The sequence below is a fragment of the Amphiura filiformis genome, chromosome 3 (genome assembly GCF_039555335.1).
Source record: "Amphiura filiformis chromosome 3, Afil_fr2py, whole genome shotgun sequence".
In the NCBI taxonomy this organism is placed as follows: domain Eukaryota; kingdom Metazoa; phylum Echinodermata; class Ophiuroidea; order Amphilepidida; family Amphiuridae; genus Amphiura; species Amphiura filiformis.
Window position 1 is genome coordinate 32,059,434 of NC_092630.1, and position 23,127 is coordinate 32,082,560.

The 23,127-nt window shown below is 36.5% G+C and overlaps 1 protein-coding gene across 1 annotated transcript; it reads left to right on the top strand.

Moving 5' to 3' along the window:
* The first annotated feature begins 556 nt into the window (after positions 1 to 556).
* LOC140148383 (protein-serine O-palmitoleoyltransferase porcupine-like) lies at positions 557 to 17,725 on the top strand. The gene is made up of 13 exons (XM_072170311.1): positions 557 to 635; positions 5,522 to 5,815; positions 6,995 to 7,193; positions 8,056 to 8,099; positions 10,518 to 10,699; positions 11,525 to 11,637; positions 12,069 to 12,203; positions 12,889 to 12,989; positions 13,911 to 13,987; positions 14,627 to 14,690; positions 15,253 to 15,338; positions 15,613 to 15,723; positions 17,296 to 17,725. Exons 2-13 carry the CDS (start codon positions 5,590 to 5,592, stop codon positions 17,395 to 17,397), a joined length of 1,440 nt encoding a protein of 479 aa, XP_072026412.1. The 5' UTR covers positions 557 to 635; positions 5,522 to 5,589; the 3' UTR covers positions 17,398 to 17,725.
* Positions 17,726 to 23,127: the final 5,402 nt, after the last annotated feature.

Sequence of the window (23,127 nt, forward strand, 5' to 3'; positions counted from 1 at the left end):
GAGCGTTCAACGATGACCAATTCTTGATTGGAATTTGAAACATTTCAATATGACTTCAGATATTTTAATAGACAAATAGGCCTACATCTTTGCCGGCACTTAAAATGATGGAACTCAGACACCGCAATAATTATCTTCAACCCCCCCCCCAAAAAAAAAACCCAACAACAATAGTATAAGGTCAATCAAGCGTAACAAATCCTTTATTCCATACAAGGATTACTGCATAGATAGATATCGATTATTTAGGAAAGTAAGAACAAAAGTACCTGCATAACATTATTTTTCAAATAACTTTGGGCTGCAGTTAGTTATTTTACAGATTTTCAAATTAGGTTGTTTTGTGAAAACCCTAAATTCACAATGTAACTTCTATTAGAAACATCCAATTTCTAAAATCTAAAATTCCTTAGAAAGCTAAATATTATGTAGATCTTAGAATTTAAAACAATATTACAACTTTCCCGGTATAGATCATTCTAGGACACCCTGTATCTTCTCTGCCTGTACAAAGCTCTCGTTGCTTCAAGTTGGGCATCAGCACCAATCGGGCGGTGGCACCAATTAGGCACCAAGAAACGATACCGCCCAAACCTAAATTTCACACTTCGCTTCGTGTCGGCCGCTGATTTGAGGTGAGTGTTGTAGAATAAAAATAAGTTGAAATATAATATTAAAGAGTTATGTGGAGGGTTTTGGAACACACTGTGTGGGTGTTTTTAATCAATGGTGTATTTAGAGATTATATTTTGTAAGGAACAGCTATTGAAATGATCAGAATGGCTTCAATAAAACACGCATAAAATGATGGGAAGGTTGTTGAATTCGGAAGCAATTGAAATGATTTTATATTTTAAACATCATCATGCATGCCATGGCATGAGTATGTCAGGTAATGAGTTTGTCAGGTATGTTTGCTACTTCTATTTCTATGCTGCTACTCATCAAAGCCTGTTCAGCATCTGGATGAGGGGTTCGTTGCGGTGGACTGGACTGAGTCTGAGCATGGAGGTATATTCTGAGCATGTGATTGTGAGTGGACGCATGTGTGGTGCGAAAAAGTGCAAGTAAAAACTCTCTGTCATGGTCATGTCCTACATGACAAGAGTTTGTTGTAGCTTGCACTACAGCCGCTGTTCATAACACCAATATAATCAATATTATGGGGGAGGAGAATATACCAAAAAAGAAGAAGAAATACTAAGAAACAGGGGGAAATCCTGCTAAGTTTATAGGTGACCCGGAGTGACGTCACAAGCCGTTGACTTCCGTTGACAACAAATCCGATTCAGAAGTCAAATTTGTAGTTTTCTGTGGTTTGTCCCTTTTCAAATCGGCCAAAATACTACCATTTCTACATGTATAACTTCTCGACATGGGACCTCCAGCCAACAAAAAAAATAAAGACTCTCCTCTACATGTTCATTTGTTCAGCTTCACAAAATGCAATTTTCGCCAAGTATTTAACCTTTATTTTACCGAAATCGGCCCAGAAATTAGCTCGATTCGAGTCAAAACAAAATGTAAACATTCTGAATCAGCCTCTTCAACTAGTCGCACAGCTCCACAGTCTATTGTGGGTTGAAAAGCGTAAGTGTAGGCACTGTAGCGTCATGTTAAATAAGTACCCGGATGGCCGGGGTCACCTATTAGAGGGAAATTGAGGGCTGTGCAATAATTATGAGTGGGGGGGGCAAGAAATTTTAGCGAGCGAAAGGTGAGGGGCTAGGGCAAGCAATTTTCGGCAAGCTGAGGGGGGGGCAAGCAATTTTGGCACACATTCATGAGGCGCCTTTTAAATAAATGCTCTAAAAAGGCTTAGGAAAACAGTACGGAAATGCTCTATAATGTGCAAATTTTCTTGTTTGCTGCGCTTGCATCATATATAAACCATTTAAGGTTTGACGGGAAATGAACATATTTCTAGGCCTGCTAATCCAGTGTTTTATGACCTTTGACAAAGCTTTGATATTCTTTTGTCATGAGTGACAAGTCTTTCAATTCGTGCATGACTATGCAATGCTTGCGAGTCGTCATAAATCAAAAGGCATAATCAAAGATAACCTCTGCCCCAATAATCCCAAGCTATTGTCTGACACTGCACCCATGGAGGATGTATCATGAGAACTCAGTCATCAAATGATAGTCAATAAGTCAAATAACAACCAATAGATAAAAGACAAGGCAGTGAAGTTAGCGTTCATCCTCTTGTTATCCAAGACAGATTAAGACTTGGAGATTAAATCATTGACCATCGATCTTTGAGCCCCTATTGACTATCCCATAACTTAGTCCTGCCAGCAAGACTTCAGTCTTTATCAAAAACATAATGACATCTACTGACCTGAAGTCTTGCAGCGGTACATAGGGATGCACTGTACGTTTAAGAAATCCAAACTTCAAGCATCAAGAAATATACCTTGTATTTGTCAGTTTTACCTCAGAGATGCTGTAGACCCTCTCTACACAGTGTAGAAACATCACAAGTAGAATGCTGCTCAATATGATAAATCCAAATCATGAAAATCAAGACATTTTGCAGAGCAATATTTTGACCACTTTTGCACTAAGTAAATTACTCCCATGAAGATTGCAGGTTTTGCCAACCCTGGGAATTTTGAACCCACCCAAAAGATGAGATCAATGTTGATCAATTTGGGAGTATAGACTAGTACAGTGGGATTAAAATCATCCAAGCACGCCCAAACCCTGGTACAATGGGATTAAAATCGCCAGTGCATGCCCAAACTGTCCTTGAGAGAGTTCCTCAGCTGCATCCTTAGAGCCCAAAATGAGCCCACATATTGTGATGTTTCTTATTTGTGGAAAAGATAATAATAGAGTGAACTGTAACTCTAGGTACGACGAGTTACAGTTACTGGAACTACCCATAACTTAGTTATAACAATGCATGTGTGCAAGTCTCCTCTTTGTCCTACGTAATTTGTTGCAGAAAAAGTGTTTTAAAGGTATTTCATTTTAGATCGGAAGTGACTCCTTATAATGACCTTTGGCCCCAAACAAAGAAAATACCACATACACTGGGTAACAGTGTGAACATATTGTTACTGTGCTATGTTTTTCTTGGCAGAGAATAAATTTTGAATGTATTTAGTTTAACACTGGAAATGACTCCTTAATCCTTAACCCTAACACTACCAGGTTCCCCGGTACTACATACATGTACAAAATACTACTTGATATATGCACTGTCCGTGCGTTCATCCCACGTGATGTGATGACGCAATTGCCCTTTATAGGCACACTTTCGCTGGCCAGGTCAGCGGAAGACCTGTTGCAAAGTGTGGCCGATCCAGTGCTTGGCATGCAAAGTGTCTCGGGTTCGAATCCCACCCAGAGCAAACAACTTCTTTCTTTGCTTCCTTCTTTCCCTTCCGTCGCCAAAAAGCCCATGGGGCATAAGGGTTAGTTGACCACTATCAAAAGTCAATATAGGCTTACTTAACCCTAACACTACCAGGTACATGTACTATAAAATACTACTTGATGGCTTGATGCACTGTTCGTGCGTGCATCCCACGTGATGTGATGACGCAATTGCCCTAAGTGATAGGCACACTTTCACTGGCCAGGTCAGCGCAAGACCTGTTGCAAAGTGTGGCCGATCCAGTGCTTGGCATGCAAAGTGTCTCGGGTTCGAATCCCACCCAGAGCAAACAACTTCTTTCTTTGCTTCCTTCTTTCCCTTCCCGTCGCCTAAAAGCCCCTGGGGCATAAGGGTTAGTTGACCACTATCTAAAGTCAATATAGGCTTACTTTAACCCTAACACTACCAGGTACTATAAAATACTACTTGATGCACTGTTCATGTGCGTGCGTGCATCCCACATGATGTGAATGTGATGACACAATCACCCTAAGTGGTATATAGGCACGCTTTCGCTGGCCAGGCCAGCGCAAGACCCATGGCAAAGTGTGGCCGATCCAGTGCTTGGCATGCACAGGATCTCCTGTTCGAATCCCACCCAGAGCAAACAACTTCTTTCTTTGTTTTCTCTCTCTATTCCTTCCTTCTTTCCTTTCCTGTCACCCAAAAGCTCCTGGGGCATTAGGGTTAATGACTTTTGACCCCTAATCTCTGTACTTTCTATACACTGGGTAATAACAGTGCATGTGTGCAAGTGGCCTCGCTGTCCTACGTAATTTGTGGGAAAAGATGCATTTTTTGTTGAAATCACATTTTTGATCCCTATGACCCCAGCTGCATGACCTTTAACCCGATTTGATTTGATTTGATTTTATTTGGTACTATAAGAATAACATACAAATTACACTACATATACAGTATTATTATAACAAAATAAAATAAATTGCACATCAAAATTGCTGCATGAACATGAAGTATAACGAAATTACAAATCAACAGAAGTACCAAGGATAGCCCAAAAAGCCTTGGGAAAAGCTTATTTCCATTGGGGTCCTTTACAAGCAAGATATAGGAACAAACTGCCATACAAAAACAAGAACAGAGACAACGTGCACAAAGGACGCAAAAAGCAGATATGTGAGACCAGCTCAAAAATCAAATGGACCCTTGATCAGCTAAAAACTGTTTGACAGATTGTTTGTACAATTTAAAATCATTGATGTTCTTGATTTCATTTGGCAGTGAGTTCCAATGATGAATAGCACTATTAAAGAAAGTGAGGCTATTTTGGCCCTTGGAGTGAGGAACCTTAAAGTTGAATGGACTACCCCTGGTACTGTAATTATGAAGAGATGATACTCTAGTAAAATGCATTTTCATATATTCAGGACAACAGTTATGGACAATTTTAAAAACATGACTAAGTTTTAATTGAACTACTCTGTCTTGACTTGATAGCATACCCACCGTATACAGTTTTAGAATCCAAGAAATGTTACCTCAAAATTGTCCAAAATGAAGACAAATACATAAATCACAGTACATCCAGTGTTAGCAGCACTGTAAAATCAGCTCACAGTTAAAATTATAGACAGATACAAGGTCTACAAACAGGTAAAATCATCACAAACAGTAGGAGCAGTTAGCAAGGTGTGGCAACCACTAGGGTGCCAAGTAGCAAAACTTCTTGAGAAATATCATGAACATGGGTTGGAAACCCCACAAGTTTCATGTGACATGTATGGTCATGGTCAGTGATGAATGTGACCAAGTTATGTCAAAATCGGTGAAAGCATATTATATGAATGCTAGAGCAAAATTAAAGGTTGACAGAAGAAAGAAAGAGATCCTGTAACAAAAGTGACACAGCCGTGACGTTAATTAGACTATAGAGCCGAAACAGATTTCCTTCAATGGATACTGATACTGAATACAATGCAATAGGATTTTGCTGCAACTTTCAAATTTTGGATTACCTTCATTTAAATGTGTGTTGTGACATGAATATTGGGACCATTGCAACAAATGAGGTGTCATAATGTGCAGAAATAAATACTGCTTCAAATGTATCCCGGTATCCCAAATTTGGCATGTTATAATGATTCTGTTCATTCCTTCTATCTTTGTACACAGGATTACCTTAGTGTAAAAACGTGCCTAAGCCTCCAGATTGCCGTAGTATAACATCTGCCTAGTAAGCCATGGAGTATGACGAGTATGAAGACTATGATGAATATGACCAAGATAATATGATGCAGCAGTATGGGGATGAATACTATGACTATGGTGATGGTATGCAGCAGGATCAAGACTTCACCTACTGGGGTCATTTTGAGAATTGTGTGGTGCCATCCATATCTCAAGGAGTCCAGATTACGCTACCACTGTTGCTGCTTTGTATGGCAATGAAAGTTACTACTTTGTTTAGTAAGTCAACTATTTCATGTTGTCATATTTAGAAACTAGATCATTCTTGATGTGTTTGAGAACTGAAATTGAAGTACCGTGACCAATTTGCAATGATGGGGCCAGGAGGACAAAGACAGAAATAACACCCATTTTTTGTACAATTGTAAAAGGTTTAGCACAATAATACCAACAAATCCCCTGGATATGACATGATAACCTCATATTTTTGGTTTTAATTGGATTTTGTTTTTTTGAAAAAAAAAAAAAAAGGTACAATTTGCAAAAAATTGCAACCAAAAGAGTTCAATTTATTAAAGTGTTGTGTTTCCTAGCCAATACAATTATAATGGGTTTGAATTATCATTTGGTAACAGGTGCATGCAGTTTGTTTAGTGCTTAGCTAGATTGGTTATCCGTAGTGGTATTGGCAGTACACTAGTTGTCAGCACAAAACTAAACACAAATTTGAAGGGGTACTACACCTGTGGTAAATTGTGACTATTTTTGCATTTTCTCAAAAAATAATAACACACTGGTAACAAAAGTTATGTATATTATTGGGGCAAGGAATCAATTACTACACTGAAATGTCAGTGTCTCAAGAAAAGCAGTTCAGTATATGATAGTAAACGAGGTACATCCTAGTGGTACCTTATTTCTTATCATAAATAACAAACCGCCTGTCTTGGGTCACTGAAATTCCAGTGTAGTAATTGGATTCCTTGCCCCTATAATATACATAACTTTTGTTACCACTGTGTTATTAGTTTTTGAGAAAAATGCAAAAATAGACACTAATTTATCGAGGGGTGTAGTACCCCCTTAAACAGTTAGAATTTCATCTGTAGGGTGATTCATTTGTTTGACACAAAAAAAAGTTTGAAGTTAAAAGCAGAATATTGAATATCTCGAGGCCGGTCGAGTACAGATCCGTCGGAACACGCTTTTCAATATGGAATAAATGCTAACCTCATCGTGACATCATCCAAGCAGCAAAGTTCATTTCCCATTGAAAAAATGTTATCCGACAGATCTGCAGTCGACTAATGGTTGATTTCCAAGATTTGACTAAGTGCCATGCCATGCCTTTTAGTTCAGTTTTTGGCATGACAATGTTGTTCATTATCCCCAATCTTTTTACTCAACATGCTCAAGATTGTGAATGAATATGTTATTATTATGTTTGTATTTTGCCAGGTCTTCCGTCCAGTGTATTTCATTTTCTGTCTATTGGTAGTGGTTTGGTGGCCATGGCATTCTTTTTTGAGAAGTATTTGTTCTACATCATCAGTCTTACAGTCCTGGGATACTTTGCCTTACAAGTTGCCAATCAAACCCTGGGCAAGTACAGGGGAGCTGTGTGTGCAGTTGTAGTGGTCACTTATTTAGTTATCATGTAAGTATAGGAATGTACTTGCCAGCATGGCATACACATGATACAGTCATAGCTTTAGGTCAGATCTCTGCACTATGCAAATCAGGTTTTAGAAAATGCAGTTTTTATGACAAAATTGCCATTGCAATACAACTTTCCTAATGTGGTGCACAGGCAATCAGACACTGCAAGTCACACATGATGGTACAGTTTGCAACCATGGGGGTGTGCGCAAGTGGCATGTGTGTGTGTGTGGGGGGTACTGACTCTTTTTGAATTAAATTTACATACTTGCAAGCAAACAAAACTGGGTTTTACTGAACTAAATAATGGCCTTTATGAAATAATACACACATTTGACAGAATTAGTCTTGCAGGACAATTTGTGGTCCATATTTCCATCATTTTTATCTGCAGTGCCTCTCATAACACCAAAGCTTGCCTAAATGGCTGGATCTTTGCATGTTTGCCAATTGTCAACATATTGTGAAGCAGCTGTGTAGGATACTGCTTAATTACACAATTCTCATTTATATAGTGCATTTCAGTTTCAGATGGTTTATTGCTCTATTCGGAATTTTATTGATATGTGCAGGAAAAAAACAAAAACCCAAATATTTTGTAGCCAATTATAAGCAGAGCAAAGTATAGAAATTGGCATGCAGGGACATAACAGGTCAGTTAAAAAAAATGCTGTGCAAACCAATCAGTGATCATTAGTTCATCATCTTGATGCCATATTGTTTGTTATGGGTGAGCAAGGAGCCACATGTTTTCCTGGAGTAGCTTGCAGTACACTTGATAATGGCATTCACATTCAAGACTTCACTGTAGTTACTAGTACAGATGACTTAATCAAATGTTATCTTTTTCACTCCCACAGGGAATTATTTTTAGCAGACCCTTCACAGTGGCATAGAGTAAGAGGTATGTTTGCCTTTCCTTTCTATGTTTAATATATCTGTATTTACAAAATTAATATATTCTTGACGACTGAATCAAATAGTTCAGCAACATATTCTAACACCCTATAGGTCTTGCACTAATTATCAGTCACCATAATTTTAGGGGAATTCCTTTGAGTTTAAAGGGACACTCAGTCATAACACCCTGTAGTTCTTACTCTAAACTGTCAGTTAACATAATTATAGTGGAATCCCTTTGAGTTTAAAGGGACACTCAATCATAACACCCTGTAGGTCTTACTCTAAACTATCAGTTAACATAATTATAGGGGAATTCCTTTGAGTTTAAAGGGACACTCAATCATAACACCCTGTAGGTCTTACTCTAAACTGTCAGTTAACATAATTATAGTGGAATCCCTTTGAGTTTAAAGGGACACTCAATCTTAACACCCTGTAGGTCTTACTCTAAACTTTTCAGTTAACATAATTATAGTGGAATCCCTTTGAGTTTAAAGGGATACTCAATCATAACACCCTGTAGGTCTTACTCTAAACTATCAGTTAACACAATTATAGGGGAATTCCTTTGAGTTTAAAGGGACACTCAATCATAACACCCTGTAGGTCTTACTCTAAACTGTCAGTTAACATAATTATAGTGGAATTCCTTTGAGTTTAAAGGGACACTCAATCTTAACACCCTGTAGGTCTTACTCTAAACTTTTCAGTTAACATAATTATAGTGGAATCCCTTTGAGTTTAAAGGGATACTCAATCATAACACCCTGTAGGTCTTACTCTAAACTGTCAGTTAACATAATTATAGGGGAATTCCTTTGCGTTTAAAGGGACACTCAATCATAACACCCTGTAGGTCTTACTCTAAACTGTCAGTTAACATAATTATAGGGGAATTCCTTTCAGTTTAAAGGGACACTCAATCATAACACCCTGTAGGTCTTACTCTAAACTATCAGTTAACATAATTATAGTGGAATCCCTTTGAGTTTAAAGGGATACTCAGTCATAACACCCTGTAGGTCTTACTCTAAACTGTCAGTTAACATAATTATAGTGGAATTCCTTTGAGTTTAAAGGGACACTCAATCATAACACCCTGTAGGTCTTACTCTAAACTGTCAGTTAACTTAATTATAGGGGCATTCCTTTGAGTTTAAAGGGACACTCAATCATAACACCCTGTAGGTCTTACTCTAAACTATCAGTTAACATAATTATAGGGGAATTCCTTTCAGTTTAAAGGGACACTCAATCATAACACCCTGTAGGTCTTACTCTAAACTATCAGTTAACATAATTATAGTGGAATCCCTTTGAGTTTAAAGGGATACTCAGTCATAACACCCTGTAGGTCTTACTCTAAACTGTCAGTTAACATAATTATAGTGGAATTCCTTTGAGTTTAAAGGGACACTCAATCATAACACCCTGTAGGTCTTACTCTAAACTGTCAGTTAACATAATTATAGGGGCATTCCTTTGAGTTTAAAGGGACACTCAGTCATAACACCCTGTAGGTCTTACTCTAAACTGTCAGTTAACATAATTATAGGGGCATTCCTTTGAGTTTAAAGGGATACTCATTCATTTAATTTGACACCCAAAACGTAAGACCGACTTATTGATATTGTGATAGAATATGTGTGTGATAAAAAAAACCCCATTTTCTTCATATGTGACTCCTCGCCACAACTGAGCCCGGATGTCGCCAATCATCATTTTTGAGATATTCAACCAAAATATTCTGCTTGAAATTAGCTTTAAAATGATGTATATCATGTCTATAGTACTTGACATTTAAGTAGTGAAAATCAATAAAACAGTCAATAAATCCTTTCTTTCCTATTGTTTATTGTTAAGTTCGATGGAGCATATCTCAATAGTGGCACTGGCGACATCCGGGCTCAGTTGTGGCGAGGAGTCACATATATTCTTTTTGTAAGAGAACATAATTATATATGCTGTTAATTCTGTTATTTTTCAATATAGTATGTTCTGCATAATAAAAATTTGCATCCATGCATCATACCTATCATATCTTTTTTGGATATTTAAACGCAATGATCCTTATGATATTCTAAACATGTTGAAAATATTTTAAAATTCATTTAAGGTCATTAAGGGGCATTCATAATCTCATTAATAAATGTGATGCGTGCGATCCAATTATGTTTGGTTATTCTTTACTTTTCCTCTTTCATTAACACCACTCGGGCGGTCATACCTTCGTAGCATTTCGAGATTATGTCCATTACAGACTCCGGGTGACAGTGGTATAGGCCTACCACAATATACTGCCGAAGCCACATGGTTCAGCTATGGTGTGGTATCGCTCTAGTTTGGATATTGTACACCTTCTCTAATTGAGCTTGTGAAACTTCTGGTTAACCACAATGACCGCTTTCTTCCTGTCCAGGTTGTCAGATGATTGTTGCTATGAAGATCATTTCAGTAGGCTTTGATGTAGATCAAGGCACATTAAAAGAGATCCCTGATGTGATAGAGTTCACAGGTTACTGTGTGTTTGCTGGCAGTATTATCTTTGGGCCATGGATCAGCTATAGTACTTATGCACTAGCTGCTCAAGGTGTAGATTTAGTAAGTCTTTGTATTCCAATTTTTCTGAAGGAAATACTTCCGTTTCAGTTCTTATATACATGAAAAATGGTAATTGGTTCACCTTAGAAAGAGGAAAATGGTAGATAACTACTAGATCCACTATCATATGTTAGAATCCAAATCCTGCGTCTCCTGTTTTTCAACTTTCAACTTTTTACAGCCTTTTGGCTTTAGAAGATACAAATCAGGTGTTGATGTATGTGTGCATTAAATAGGCCCCTTTCCAAGTATCAGTTGCCATAAAAGCTGTAGACAATTAAGAAGATAGGGAAATATCAGATATCTAACCCATAACAATGAAATTTTACAATGTCCGCTATTATATAGGAGATACCTTAATAATCATCGAAAGCAGCAGTATTGGCAAACAATTCAACAATCATGATTTTGATTTAAACTTTTGATCCAAAAACAAGGAATCAATTCCTACCTCTAAATTTTCAGATGGTACTCTAATAATTCCATCTTTCATCAGCGAGTGAGTGACTGTATCAGGTCGCAATCTTTTTTACTGTCACTCGCTCGCTGATGAAAGATGGAATACCATCTGAAAATTCTGAGGTAGGAATTAATTTCTTGTATTTGTATCAAAAGCTTAAATCAAAATCATGATTTATACCATTACCAACACAGATGAACTTTCATGAAATTGAACAAGCAATTAGCAGCTAAGGCAATCAGTGCCCACTGAAGTAGCCTGGCTGATGTATTGAAACACAATACATTGAAGCAGACGTATTCTCATCTTCAGCATTGAATTTTTTACTTTGATGTATTAATTTGCTAATTTATTTATTTCTGCAGGATTTGAGATACACTGCTACTGTTGTAGTGAAGTTATTACAGGCCTTGGCATGTCTGGTCATATCCACATGTATAGCACCCATAATGTTTACCTCAGAGTCATGGCATTATAAGTAAGTCAGAACTCCAAAACTGGTATGGTATTTTTTTCAACGTAGCCTGTAATGCAATGCATTCATACATAATGGGACTAAGGGAGTGTCATTTTGAAATGAAATTTGAAATACCCAATTTTTAAAATGAGTATTTTCTTTATCAACATTGTTTTATTATGAAATAGCACAGCAATAGAGGTTGTACATATGACGTAACATACCATAAATATGGCGGACTACTCAAATGCATTCAACAAAAGCATGATTGCAATCTACAGCGTCAGTACGTCTGACGCACATGACAAATGCACAACAATCAAATAGGTTGATGACAACATTTGATTGAATGGACTGCACTGCGCCATGACACTGGTTCAAATCCTTTATTTGAAACCAATCAATAATTTCACACACAACTTCTATTGATTGGTAACCTTTGACTTTTGCAGGTGGCTGCATGCATATAGAGATGCTATGTCATTCCGATTCAGTCATTATTTCATCAGTTACTTATCAGAGACAACTGGTATTTTAGCTGGTTTAGGAGCTACAGGTAATGTGGAAGAAGGCGACAAAGTGAAATGGTGAGTAGCTAGGTGATTACTATTGTCAGGACTTTGCCTGGGCTCTTGTTATTGTACAACATATAATATTGCTTACATCACTTGGGTTCTCTATGTCTTTTCGTCTCAAGTTTGGTTGTGACATCAGTGCCTTATCCACGGTTGCACTACAAGTGTGCTGAAAAAAAACCCACCCCTGTATGTGTGTGTATAATTAGGTTAGTGTGTACGGTTTAACTGCAACACAAGTGGTGCACCTAGGTCACTTCCAACATCAAGGTGAAACAAGGTATACCTACCTTTGGTTTTGAGCAGTAGGTTTCTTGGTTAGCTGTTTTGAATCACTTTGATGTTGGGGCTAGTTACGAGAAGTTCAGTACAGAAATGTAATTTTTCAACACCAGCTAGAATGTCATTTGCCTTCCGTTTACAGTTTCATAGTCAATGTTGGATGGTTCTCTATGTATTAATTACAAAAGTACAGTAGTTGGAAATGTTGCCCCATTTGAATTAAAAAATAAATCCTTGAATCAATTAGTTGGACACCTGATGAATAGAATATCGTAAGAATTTTCTATATCATGCTTAAAGTATCAAAATCTGTAACTTGACAGCTGTTTCAACTCATTAGATGATTTTGTTTTCAGATTTTGTAGATCCACATAATTTTATAATAATTATCAACTTTTGATTTCATGTCATGTAGGAGTTTTGCAGTAGCCAAACCTCTTAATGTGGAATTACCAAGATCATTAGTAGAGGTTGTTACAAACTGGAATTTACCCATGCACTCTTGGCTCAAAAATTGTAAGTATATAGTTTTTAGCATTGCTGTCTTTTCTAACTTCCCAGTTCTGTTTTAACTTAAATATAACTTTTGCTATGTTCCAGTATAACGGTATAACAGGAATGTAAATCAAGACTGCAAAACAAATGATATTACTTCATTACTTTAAATAAGTGGAGTTCTGCTACTGATACAAGTGACATGAATTTTCTGCTTAAATCCTTAATTTATTGTTTTTGTTTTGCATTAATATTCTTATGCTTGTTTTTTTTTTATATTTCCTTGAAATGCATGTGTTCTTTGACAAGTTAGATAAAAGAGAATGTTTATGATTCGTACAAGAAAATAAAATCACTACAATCTGACAAGAGGGTGCTTATTGGAGTTAAGCATTTTTTAAACCGCTAAAATACAAAAAGAATAAAAATGTCTATTCAATTCGGTGTAAAATTGGATGACACACCCAAAGATATCTATAAAAAATATGAAAGTTAACCATATTTTACACCCAAAACCAATGGGGGACATTGCTATCGTAGCAAATTCTGGCGATGAAAAATCAGCATAATTCAAGCTGATGACATAACATGCTGGAACTCTCTGGCTGGAACTCTTTCCTAAACTCCATACACTTTCTCACCAATCAATTTTGGATGCTACTAGGGCATGATCACAACGTTCTTTGTTTACTCGATCTTATGGAATCACATTCCAGCACTTTTGTCCATGACTGTAGTTTTAGAAAACAATTAGGTGTTTAAAGCTTTGGGTTTCAGAGAAGAAATTAAAGAAAAACAAATTTACCCATCCTCATATTTTGTTGCAAATCACAAACATTTTGCCATCTTGTCTTTTGTATTTCCCATACATTTTGCATTGTGTTATCCTGTTATATATTTCTTATTGCGGTTCTTTTAATGTTTGATTTTTGGTTGTGCTAGATGTATTCAAAACAAGTCGTCACCTTGGTAATTTTGCTGCTATTTTACTTACATATGCGGCCAGTTCTTTACTTCATGTAAGTACAACCAAAAAGCATTGAGTTTTGTGTTTTCAGTAAATTAAATATGAACACATCTACCTAATTTCTTTGACTGCTTAAACTGAATGCAAACATTTATTATATTTACTAACAAGTATTGATGCAGACCTAATTTCTACCAATTTCAACACATTGGTGGTAATTGTACATCAGCGTTAACTAATGCATCCAAGGCCCCATCCTTGTTGAATGTCTTGACTTTACTTAGATTAGCGCCAGGGTGGCTTGGTGCATTGGGAACTCAGACCATACTTATAATTAACTGTTACTTGTCCTAGTGTGACTTTTTGTACCACTATGATCAAAAGCAATCATTGGTCAACTGTAGACATGCATTCAAGATCTGTTGCCTCCCAGCTGAGAACTTGATTTTTAAAACATTATGTTGCAATCTTCTCCTTTCATTTGCATGGTGTAACATTGTATTTCAACTTCAGTATTTTTCAGCCATAGTTTTCATAGTGTTTCAGTTTGTATGCTTTATTTATATTGAGAGAATATGGGTAAAATAACCAATACAATGCATATAATATAAGTAGTTGCAGAGGTAAATTATTGAATGTCAAAAAGCAAATGTGTAGATGGTGATAACACCTATTCTTGTTTTGTTTGCAGGGAATAAATTTTCAGTTGGCAGCAGTACTATTATCATTAGGATTATATTCATACACTGAATATGGTAAGCTCACTCTTTTGAAATTATGTGATACCTGTTTTGCATTTGTTCTCAACAACATAACATCTGGTAAAGACAGACAGATGACCCATGATAAAAGACCTTGTTACAGTGAGTTACAATCGGGTATTTAGCCCAACTGCTGGCTACACTTGCCTGTCCTGTAAAGATGCCGTGACCAGCTATCTATGGCGACCCCTTTCATCAGGTCACTTGTGCCTAGCCGAAGTTTTGTCAACGTTTTCTCTTAGATTTCAGCTGTTAATGCCTAGATATGCTTGATCTAAAAGATGAAATAAAAAAATAAAAGGCATGCTTTTTATATGCTCAGCTAGCCTAGCTTGTGCATTTTAAATAGATCTGGACCATGAATTTTCCATGGAACCCAAGCTTGTGTCCCTTACGGACCGACCTAAGTAAATAAGCTGTAGGTGCCCTCGTTGGTACATAATACACATAAAATACATGGGAAAATAAAATACAGCTGAGTGCATGTCAAATTACTACTCCAGTCTTCCCCAGTAATGAATGACCAACTTTTAACTATAACTAATTCACTTTTCAGTATTACGACAGAAATTGTCAGATGCTTTCAGTGCGTGTGTCGGGGCAAAGGCCTGTAAACCGGCATGCTCACATAGAAACAAAAAGGTAAGGGTGACCTGGAACCAGGGCCTCTCTTTTATACTTTTATATTAGTATTTTATATTGAGTAGTGCTTATTGTCGTACGCCAGGGAATAGAGTAAAGATTATAAGAACGCTTCCGTCTGAAGATCCGTCCGTAAAATGAGAGCTAAATACACTCAATTAGGCCAGGCAAATTTGTTGGGGAAATTGTAATATATAATACACGTACCCATCATCATAAATAAAAAGTTTATTCTAACATTGATTATGTTTGACTGATTATCATTTTATTTCAGAAAAATGTGCTTGTAATTTTGACCAACGTTGTGTTTGGTTTACTTGCCATGTTTCATCTAGCGTATCTGGGTCTCATGTTTGATACTGATGATAGTGAATTAGAAGAACAGGTATGTGATAGTAGTATAGGGACTAGTATGTAACTAGAAAACAAAGTGTGTACACACCCTGGGGTACACACACCCCTACTTGTAATTACCTGCAACCGAGGACCTCATTCTGTATATGATTTAATCCTATCTAACCGAGGATGCACACATCCGTTTTTAATCGACACACCATGGACCTACCCAACACACACCAGACCACTTATTATCCATCTGAGGCCCATTCTGTACCCCCAAAACATGGACCCGTTTTAAATGCATTTTTACATTATTTGTGATGTCCTGGTTATATCCATGCAACCAAAGACGTTCATGGTTGGAGGTGTGTGATGTGTGAATCCATATGTAGGTCCTTGTTTGCAGGTAATTATAAATGCTGATGCACCCCAAATGTACATGTACACCAGGCACAAAAAGAAACTCGTCAGTTATATTCATCCTTGCTGTTCAATAACTTGATAATTTTAGATTATTCTGAAATATACATTTTGTTAATTGGACTTTTTTTTTCATTTTTCTCCCTGTTCGTAAACATTCAGCAAGAATTGGCCAAGCTATGCGCCTCCAACGCCTCCAACCCCAAAATCAAAAGTTGCATTTTCAACGATTTTCAATTGGAACGCATCAAATTGTATTGCACACAAGCACCACGGGCCAATCAATAAAGCACACAGTGTAACAGGCACAATTGAATCGTTAAAATTGCAAGTTTTCATTTTGGTGTTTGAGAGTTTGGAGGCGCATATCTTGGTCAATTCTTGCTCAATGTTCACGAACAGGGTGTCAAATGAGAAAGAAAAGTCGAATTAACAAAATGTATATTTCAGAATAATCCAAAATTATCAAGTTATTGAACAGCAAGGATGAATATAACTGACGAGTTTCTTTTTGTGCCTGGTGTATATGTGTAACTACCGGCAAACATGAACAATGATACAATGAGTTTTTACTCTCTAACTGCAGAGACACTTTTCACCAATAGACTGACCATATTCCTTTAACTATAGTCGTTGTTTATAATGTGTTTTTATACTGTTTTTGGTCTAATAACACTGTCAGGAACCGTGTGCATGCACCCCTACATGCATATTTCTGATTGGTAGTGTTTACACCTACCCAGACACACTCGTCAGGACTCAAGCTTAACTTGTGATCAACTTGCCTGTTGCCTCAGGTTGGATCAGATGCTGTGGTTTACACCTGTCGCACTGCCTGCATTTCAATGTGCCTAGATATCTTAGGTGGTTACATTATCATTCAAGTTTTGTTTAATGGGTGCCTTGATGCGAAATTCTACAAAGAAGGCTCAAATTAACTTTCAGACCATTAACCACTAAGCTATAATTTAGGATAGTAACACTGGCATGTTGCCACCAAAATATTGAAGTGAATGCAAAATAGGTACCGCTGTCCTGAAAAATTGTAGGCTAAAATGATAAATGTTTGTTTAGGCCTATATGTTATCTTTCTTTCTAATTTACTTTTGGCATAATTTTGTGAAAATAAGTTGTAGCAATCAATTGCTAATAACAAACAGTTGACTGATAATATTATTTTCTTGTTGTTATTTTGCAGGGTTATGATTGGACACACACATTATCCAAATGGTCACACCTCAACTATGCAAGTCACTGGGTAGCCTTAATAACATTTGTTTTTTACTGGCTCATCAAGTAACAATGGATTGTATCTTATTATCAGGTCACAAAGGTCATTCTACAAGGTAAATTTGAATCTAGAACAGTCTGGATCACTCAGATTATGACATATAATGTACTACAACGCACACCTGTGTTTCTTTGTGTTTGGTTGAATCAGCATTGCAGTACATACTGATTCCATTGAAAATCAATACCACTGCTATGAAAACCTTAAACAGAGGGTGTGGATTTCAAATGGAGTCACCCATTCAGGTTACACCATTTGAAATTCACAGTCCCTGTGTGATTGAAGATCATGTCTTCCATAGGGGTGTACGGATTTCATCTGGAAAAGCCTAATGGTATTTTTTAGTATAGTAACCATTGGATTATTATTATTATTAAACGACACTTATAGAGCGCTATAGTAAAATTGTCAAAGCGCTTAACAATAAAAACATTAAAATGCAGATACAAGAATATACATCAAACTATAACTTAAAAAGTACATAATTATTAAGAAATATACATGATATACATATTAAAAAATACACATTAAAAATTTAAGTAAAACCAAAGAACTAATGAGTGTGGCAAGAAAATCAAAATAATCATGAAACCTGGGGAAAATGAGGCAAACCCCTTCTGTCAACGTGTTTAAGAAGCAAATCCCTATTCAGGTGGGAAGAGTGGGAAGATTAAACCAGCAGATGGGAGGGACTGTTTGGGATCATTCAAGGGCAAGTAGTGTATCTATGGATTGTTGCTCTGTCCTCGCACTTGATTTAAGTGCATGTTTGTAGTCCGCATGTAATTCAAGTTTTGTGCTGATAATATGCAACTCAAGCTTTAAAAAGCCAATTGTCATTTGATTGTGGAAAAATGCATGCCAGCCAGAGGGAACACATTTTAGATCCTCATGCCCCATGAGTGACAATCCAAGAACATAGCTTTCCCATCACAGTACGCAGAAGGCTTAACAAAGATGTCTGATTCAGATCCACTCATAGCTTTGCCCATGTTAGCACAGTGTGTGAAATACAAGAGAAGAATGAGAGTTTTCTGTTATTTATTTTGTTAATTTGTTGCAAATTGTTGAAATCCCACAAGGTAAGCAACTCTTAAGCTGTTAAAATCTATCTTAGTCTAGATAGCACTATTCCTGATTGATTGTTCAGTACAATCTCAAAATTGATGGTTCTGAAACAGTTTCTTGGCTCATATATATTTATTGAAAAAAGGAAGCATTAGGGGAAACTGAATTGGTGTTCTAACTGAATATTGCTAATGACCATTAGCCTTTTCGAGATATGGCGGACACAATAGGATGGTGGACACAATAGGATGGCGCTGCATGAAGTGGGTAAAGTCAGGGTTGCCAAAACTTTTTAGCCCAAGTCGCGGGTATTAGCCATGAAATGTCGCCCAAATAGCCAAAAAAATCGCCCAAAATTTTAAAGTCTATTTAGGGGGGTTCTACACCCCCGTTTTATTTTGAATTTTTTGGAAAATGCTGAAATAAATTCTAAAAAACAACAAAAACTGAAAAAACTGGGGAAAAATTAAATAAAAAAAGTTGAAGAAACATTTAAAAGTCGATTTGAGGGGTTCTGGAAATACCCCCTTTATTTGGGAATTTTTGGGAAAAGCTGAAATAAATTATAAAAAACTAACAAAAAATGAAAAAGTTATATAAAAAAGAGAAAAATTAAAAAGCGGCTCAGGGGGTTCTACACCTTTCTTTCTATTTTTTTAATGCTGAAAAAACTAACAAAACTGATTTTTTTTTTTTGTTATAGGCCTAGGCCTACTGTAAGGAAAATTTATTTGTGAATTTTTGTGGAAATATATATACTAACAATATTGAAAGAAAAAAATGTTTAAACTGCAAATTGAAATAATGAAAAACTAATAAACATTTTCAAAAATGTAAGAAAAAAATTAACTGCACTATCTTTTTAATTTTTGGGAAATGCTGAAACAAATAACAAACAAACGAACAAAAATTATTTTAAAAAATGCCAGGAAAACAAACAAATTATTTAATAGACATGCCATTCATTGCAATGGGGATAGGCCTACAAATATTTGCCTTCAGCTGAGTGATAACAACATGTGCATGTACTATTTTTAATCAAATTCAAAACGGCCATGTTTTTTGTATCATCATGCCGTTTTAAAAGAAAATGTGCGGTAGGTGTTTAAACATTTTTATTTCAAAAGAACTGCCGCCAACGAAAAAAACACCAAAAACCTATGTTGAAGTAGACTGAACTTGGCACCCCGCTGACACTAAAAACCTACTTAAGTCGAAAGTCGTCTTAAACCACTTGTGAGTATTTAGATGGGAATATTCTAAGGATAATCCTCCAGCTCAAGTGGTCTTTAGCAACAACATGTGATGCGATTAACCAGCCCCCCCCTCCTGTCGTCCCATTGTCATGGGAAGCACACACTGACCACAGAGTGTTTTGTAACTTTTGTTTATTGAATTAGTTGTTTGGTGCTTTTGTTGAATGACCATCGGAAAGAATTGGCAATCATGATCAAAAAGTTTTGAAGTCGGCTTTGTCACAAATCGCCCAACATTTAATACATTTCATGGGTGAGATTTTCAAAGTAGCCCAAATGTCGCGAAATCGCGGGAGCACTTTTTTTGTCGCGGGACGGAAGTTGAAAATCGGCCAATTGGGCGCCGAAATCGCGGGTTTGGCAACCCTGGGTAAAGTCTTAACAATTTGCTGGGTTTTACACAGATTGAAGACTGCCCTCCTTTTGTGTATGCCATATTTCAAAAAAGGCTAATTGTATTTGAGAGATTGAAACACATATTGAACCTTAATGCTGTATTATAGGGTAGGTGTGATAGTGTCTCTTGTAAATCGCAGACAGTTGGCATATAAATCGCCAACCTGGATTCAAATGTTCCTTGTATAAAGCCATAGTTCAATTCATGTTTTTTTATCTTCAGATTTGCAAGCTGTTAAATGTTACGAAGTGCTCTTAATAGTTTTAGATGTTATATTTATACTGCAGAACAGTGACATTTCTGTTCTCTGTTGAGACTACCCAGAAGAGTTTAAAAACAAAACAAAAAAACGTGGTAGTGGTTTGTTTGGGAGACTGTTAAGTGTAAGTTGCTTGCTCCACAACTTGACACAATAATTTGTAGATGGTTATTCCATAAAACTATACAATAGTTTGTGTGTGGAAATTAGTTGGGATAGGGGCAATGTTTAGATGTAGTTTATTTTTTCTGTCCTATTAAGTTTATATCTCCTCATTTTTCCTTGGGTGCAAAGTAATGTAATATTTTTAGAGTACCAAAAAGCATTTCTCCATTTTCCATTTGTTTTGAAGTATAAAGAGGAATTGTCCCACTTGTAGGTCATGTCTTTGTCTATACACATAAATGGTGTCTTTGTCTCTGCATTGTTTTGTATTTTGTTATTACTCTTCAGGGTGGCCAAAGTGTTCTTGAGCTTTGCTCGGTTTTTTTGGTCATCCTTTCATTATGTATTATTTATCTTTTCATTCCATTGTTGATATGGTAAATAAATAAACTGAAACTAAATTAATAGAAAATGAAGGGTTACAATTTTCAGTGTAAAACTGCATCTGAAATTCTGTATATTTGTAACATTACTTTCAAACAAAGGTTATCTTATAGTTCATAAATAAGAATAAGAAATAGATAAGAGTCAAACTCGGACAATACTGAACCTGTCAATATTTGTAAGAGTAAATATATGAATTGCTATTAATTTGAATCCTGAATGTATAGAGGTTGTGCATATGACGTATCATACCGTAAATATGGCGGACTACTCAAATGCATTCAACAAAAGCATGATTGCAATCTACCACTACAGTAACGGACAGTTCGTCTCACGCACATAACAAATGCACTGCGATCAAATAGGTTGATGACAACATTTGATTGAATGGACTGCACTGCGCCATGATTACATTTGGGGCCAATCGATAAAAGCATTCAGGGCCTCAACATTTGGAGGGGGGATGATTGTATGGACCATCCCCCTGGTAAAATATTGGGTGAATTTATCCCCCCTCCCCTCCCCCCGTGATCTACGCCTATGGTTTTCTTTCTTTTCTGTACTGATTTTATCACACTTTTTTTGTTCTTCTTTAGTGTTTTCTGTTTCTTTTCTCCTCTCTTCTATTTTTTCTTGTTTTTCTTTTTTCCTTCTGTTTTTTCACCGCCCATTTTCATCTTTTCTCCGCCCGTTTCTTTCTTTTTCTCCGCCCTGTTTCTTTTTTTCTCCACCGTGTTTCTTCTTTCCTTTTCTCTGCCCGTTTATTTTCTTTTTCCAGGTTTCCCTTTTCCGTCCTCTTTTCTGTTTCTCTTTTGCCCCTTTTTATTTTTCCTCCCATTTTTTTTCTTTTTATCCGCCCTCATTTTTTTCTCCATTCCCGTTTTTTCTTTTTTTGCCCCTTTTTTGCGCCCCTCTGCGTTTGCTGCCCTAGGCGACCGCCTTACCTGGCCTAATGGTCGGAACGGCCGTGGACAGCGGTAGTGAATAAATCCAATTAAAAAAGTATTTTCTGTATTCGAAACTCATGTTGAAATGAATCAGTTTTCTGAATGGTTTAATAATTTTAACATGTGAACTGGGTAGTGGGTAATGTTACAAAGTATATACTACCCTTGTTGTGTATTCCATTTAAATTATATTTATCTCCATTTTCAACACAAGTTTTTTTACTATGGTGCTTGCTTGCCTTGAATGTATTATTTTTTATTGTACAGAAGCAGAATTTGTATACAATTATGTTATCTACCTAGAGCTTAGTTTTACAGTGCCTTAATAAATTATATTGAAACAAAGTATGAAGTATTTAACATTTTAATGGTCAGAAGAGGGAACAAAGAAGTCTTTCACCTACCTGGAAGTTGCTCTGAATTATAATTATGTAAAATAATTATCTTTGATTGGGATTATTAGAAGTTGTTATGCAAGACTATGGGAGTCTGTGCCTTCTTTATAAAATGAGAGAAAGATCTGAAACCTTGTATTCACCCATTGCACGGGTCCGCCATATGCGAGGAGAGCCTCGATCTGGCAGCATGCATGAATGGGAATTGAACCAGTCATATAACATTGCGTAAAGTTCCGTAATACTTGCTTTCATGTCTATTGCCAGTTCGAGGCTCTCCTCGCATATGGCGGAACCGTGCAATAGGCGAATACACACTAACTGCATGCTCAATTTGTCAAAAAGTAAAAAAAAAAAATTCCTGTAATTGCGCGCTGTGTCACGGCGTCATTAAATATGCAAGAAAAAATGTAATGTTTTGTAAACTGGCAAGTTTAGATGAAATTTATTTAAAGGGCAACTTTTGGGTCCAAATTTAGCCTCCTCTACTCCAACTTTAAATGGCTGCCACAGAAAATCCGTAAGAACTACAGACCTCAAACTTGCAGGGTTTTAATATTTTTACAGGTACAACATATGAGTAAAATATAAAGCAAATCTGAGGGGGTCAGGTGGGGGGCCTCCTTGATATGATATGGAGTGACCCCCAGGCAAAATGTTTAGATTTTTCACAATACCCAAAATGTTGCTCTCTAGACAATATAATACAATAAGGTTTATAGTAGGGTGCTATTTGGCAAGGTGCGGTGGTAACAACAAAAAGATGTATGTCACAAGATGTATTCAACACAAATACGCAAGAAATCATTTTGTTTATTCCATAAATATGATTTATTACAGTACTTCACATTTCATTTGTTAGCAACAA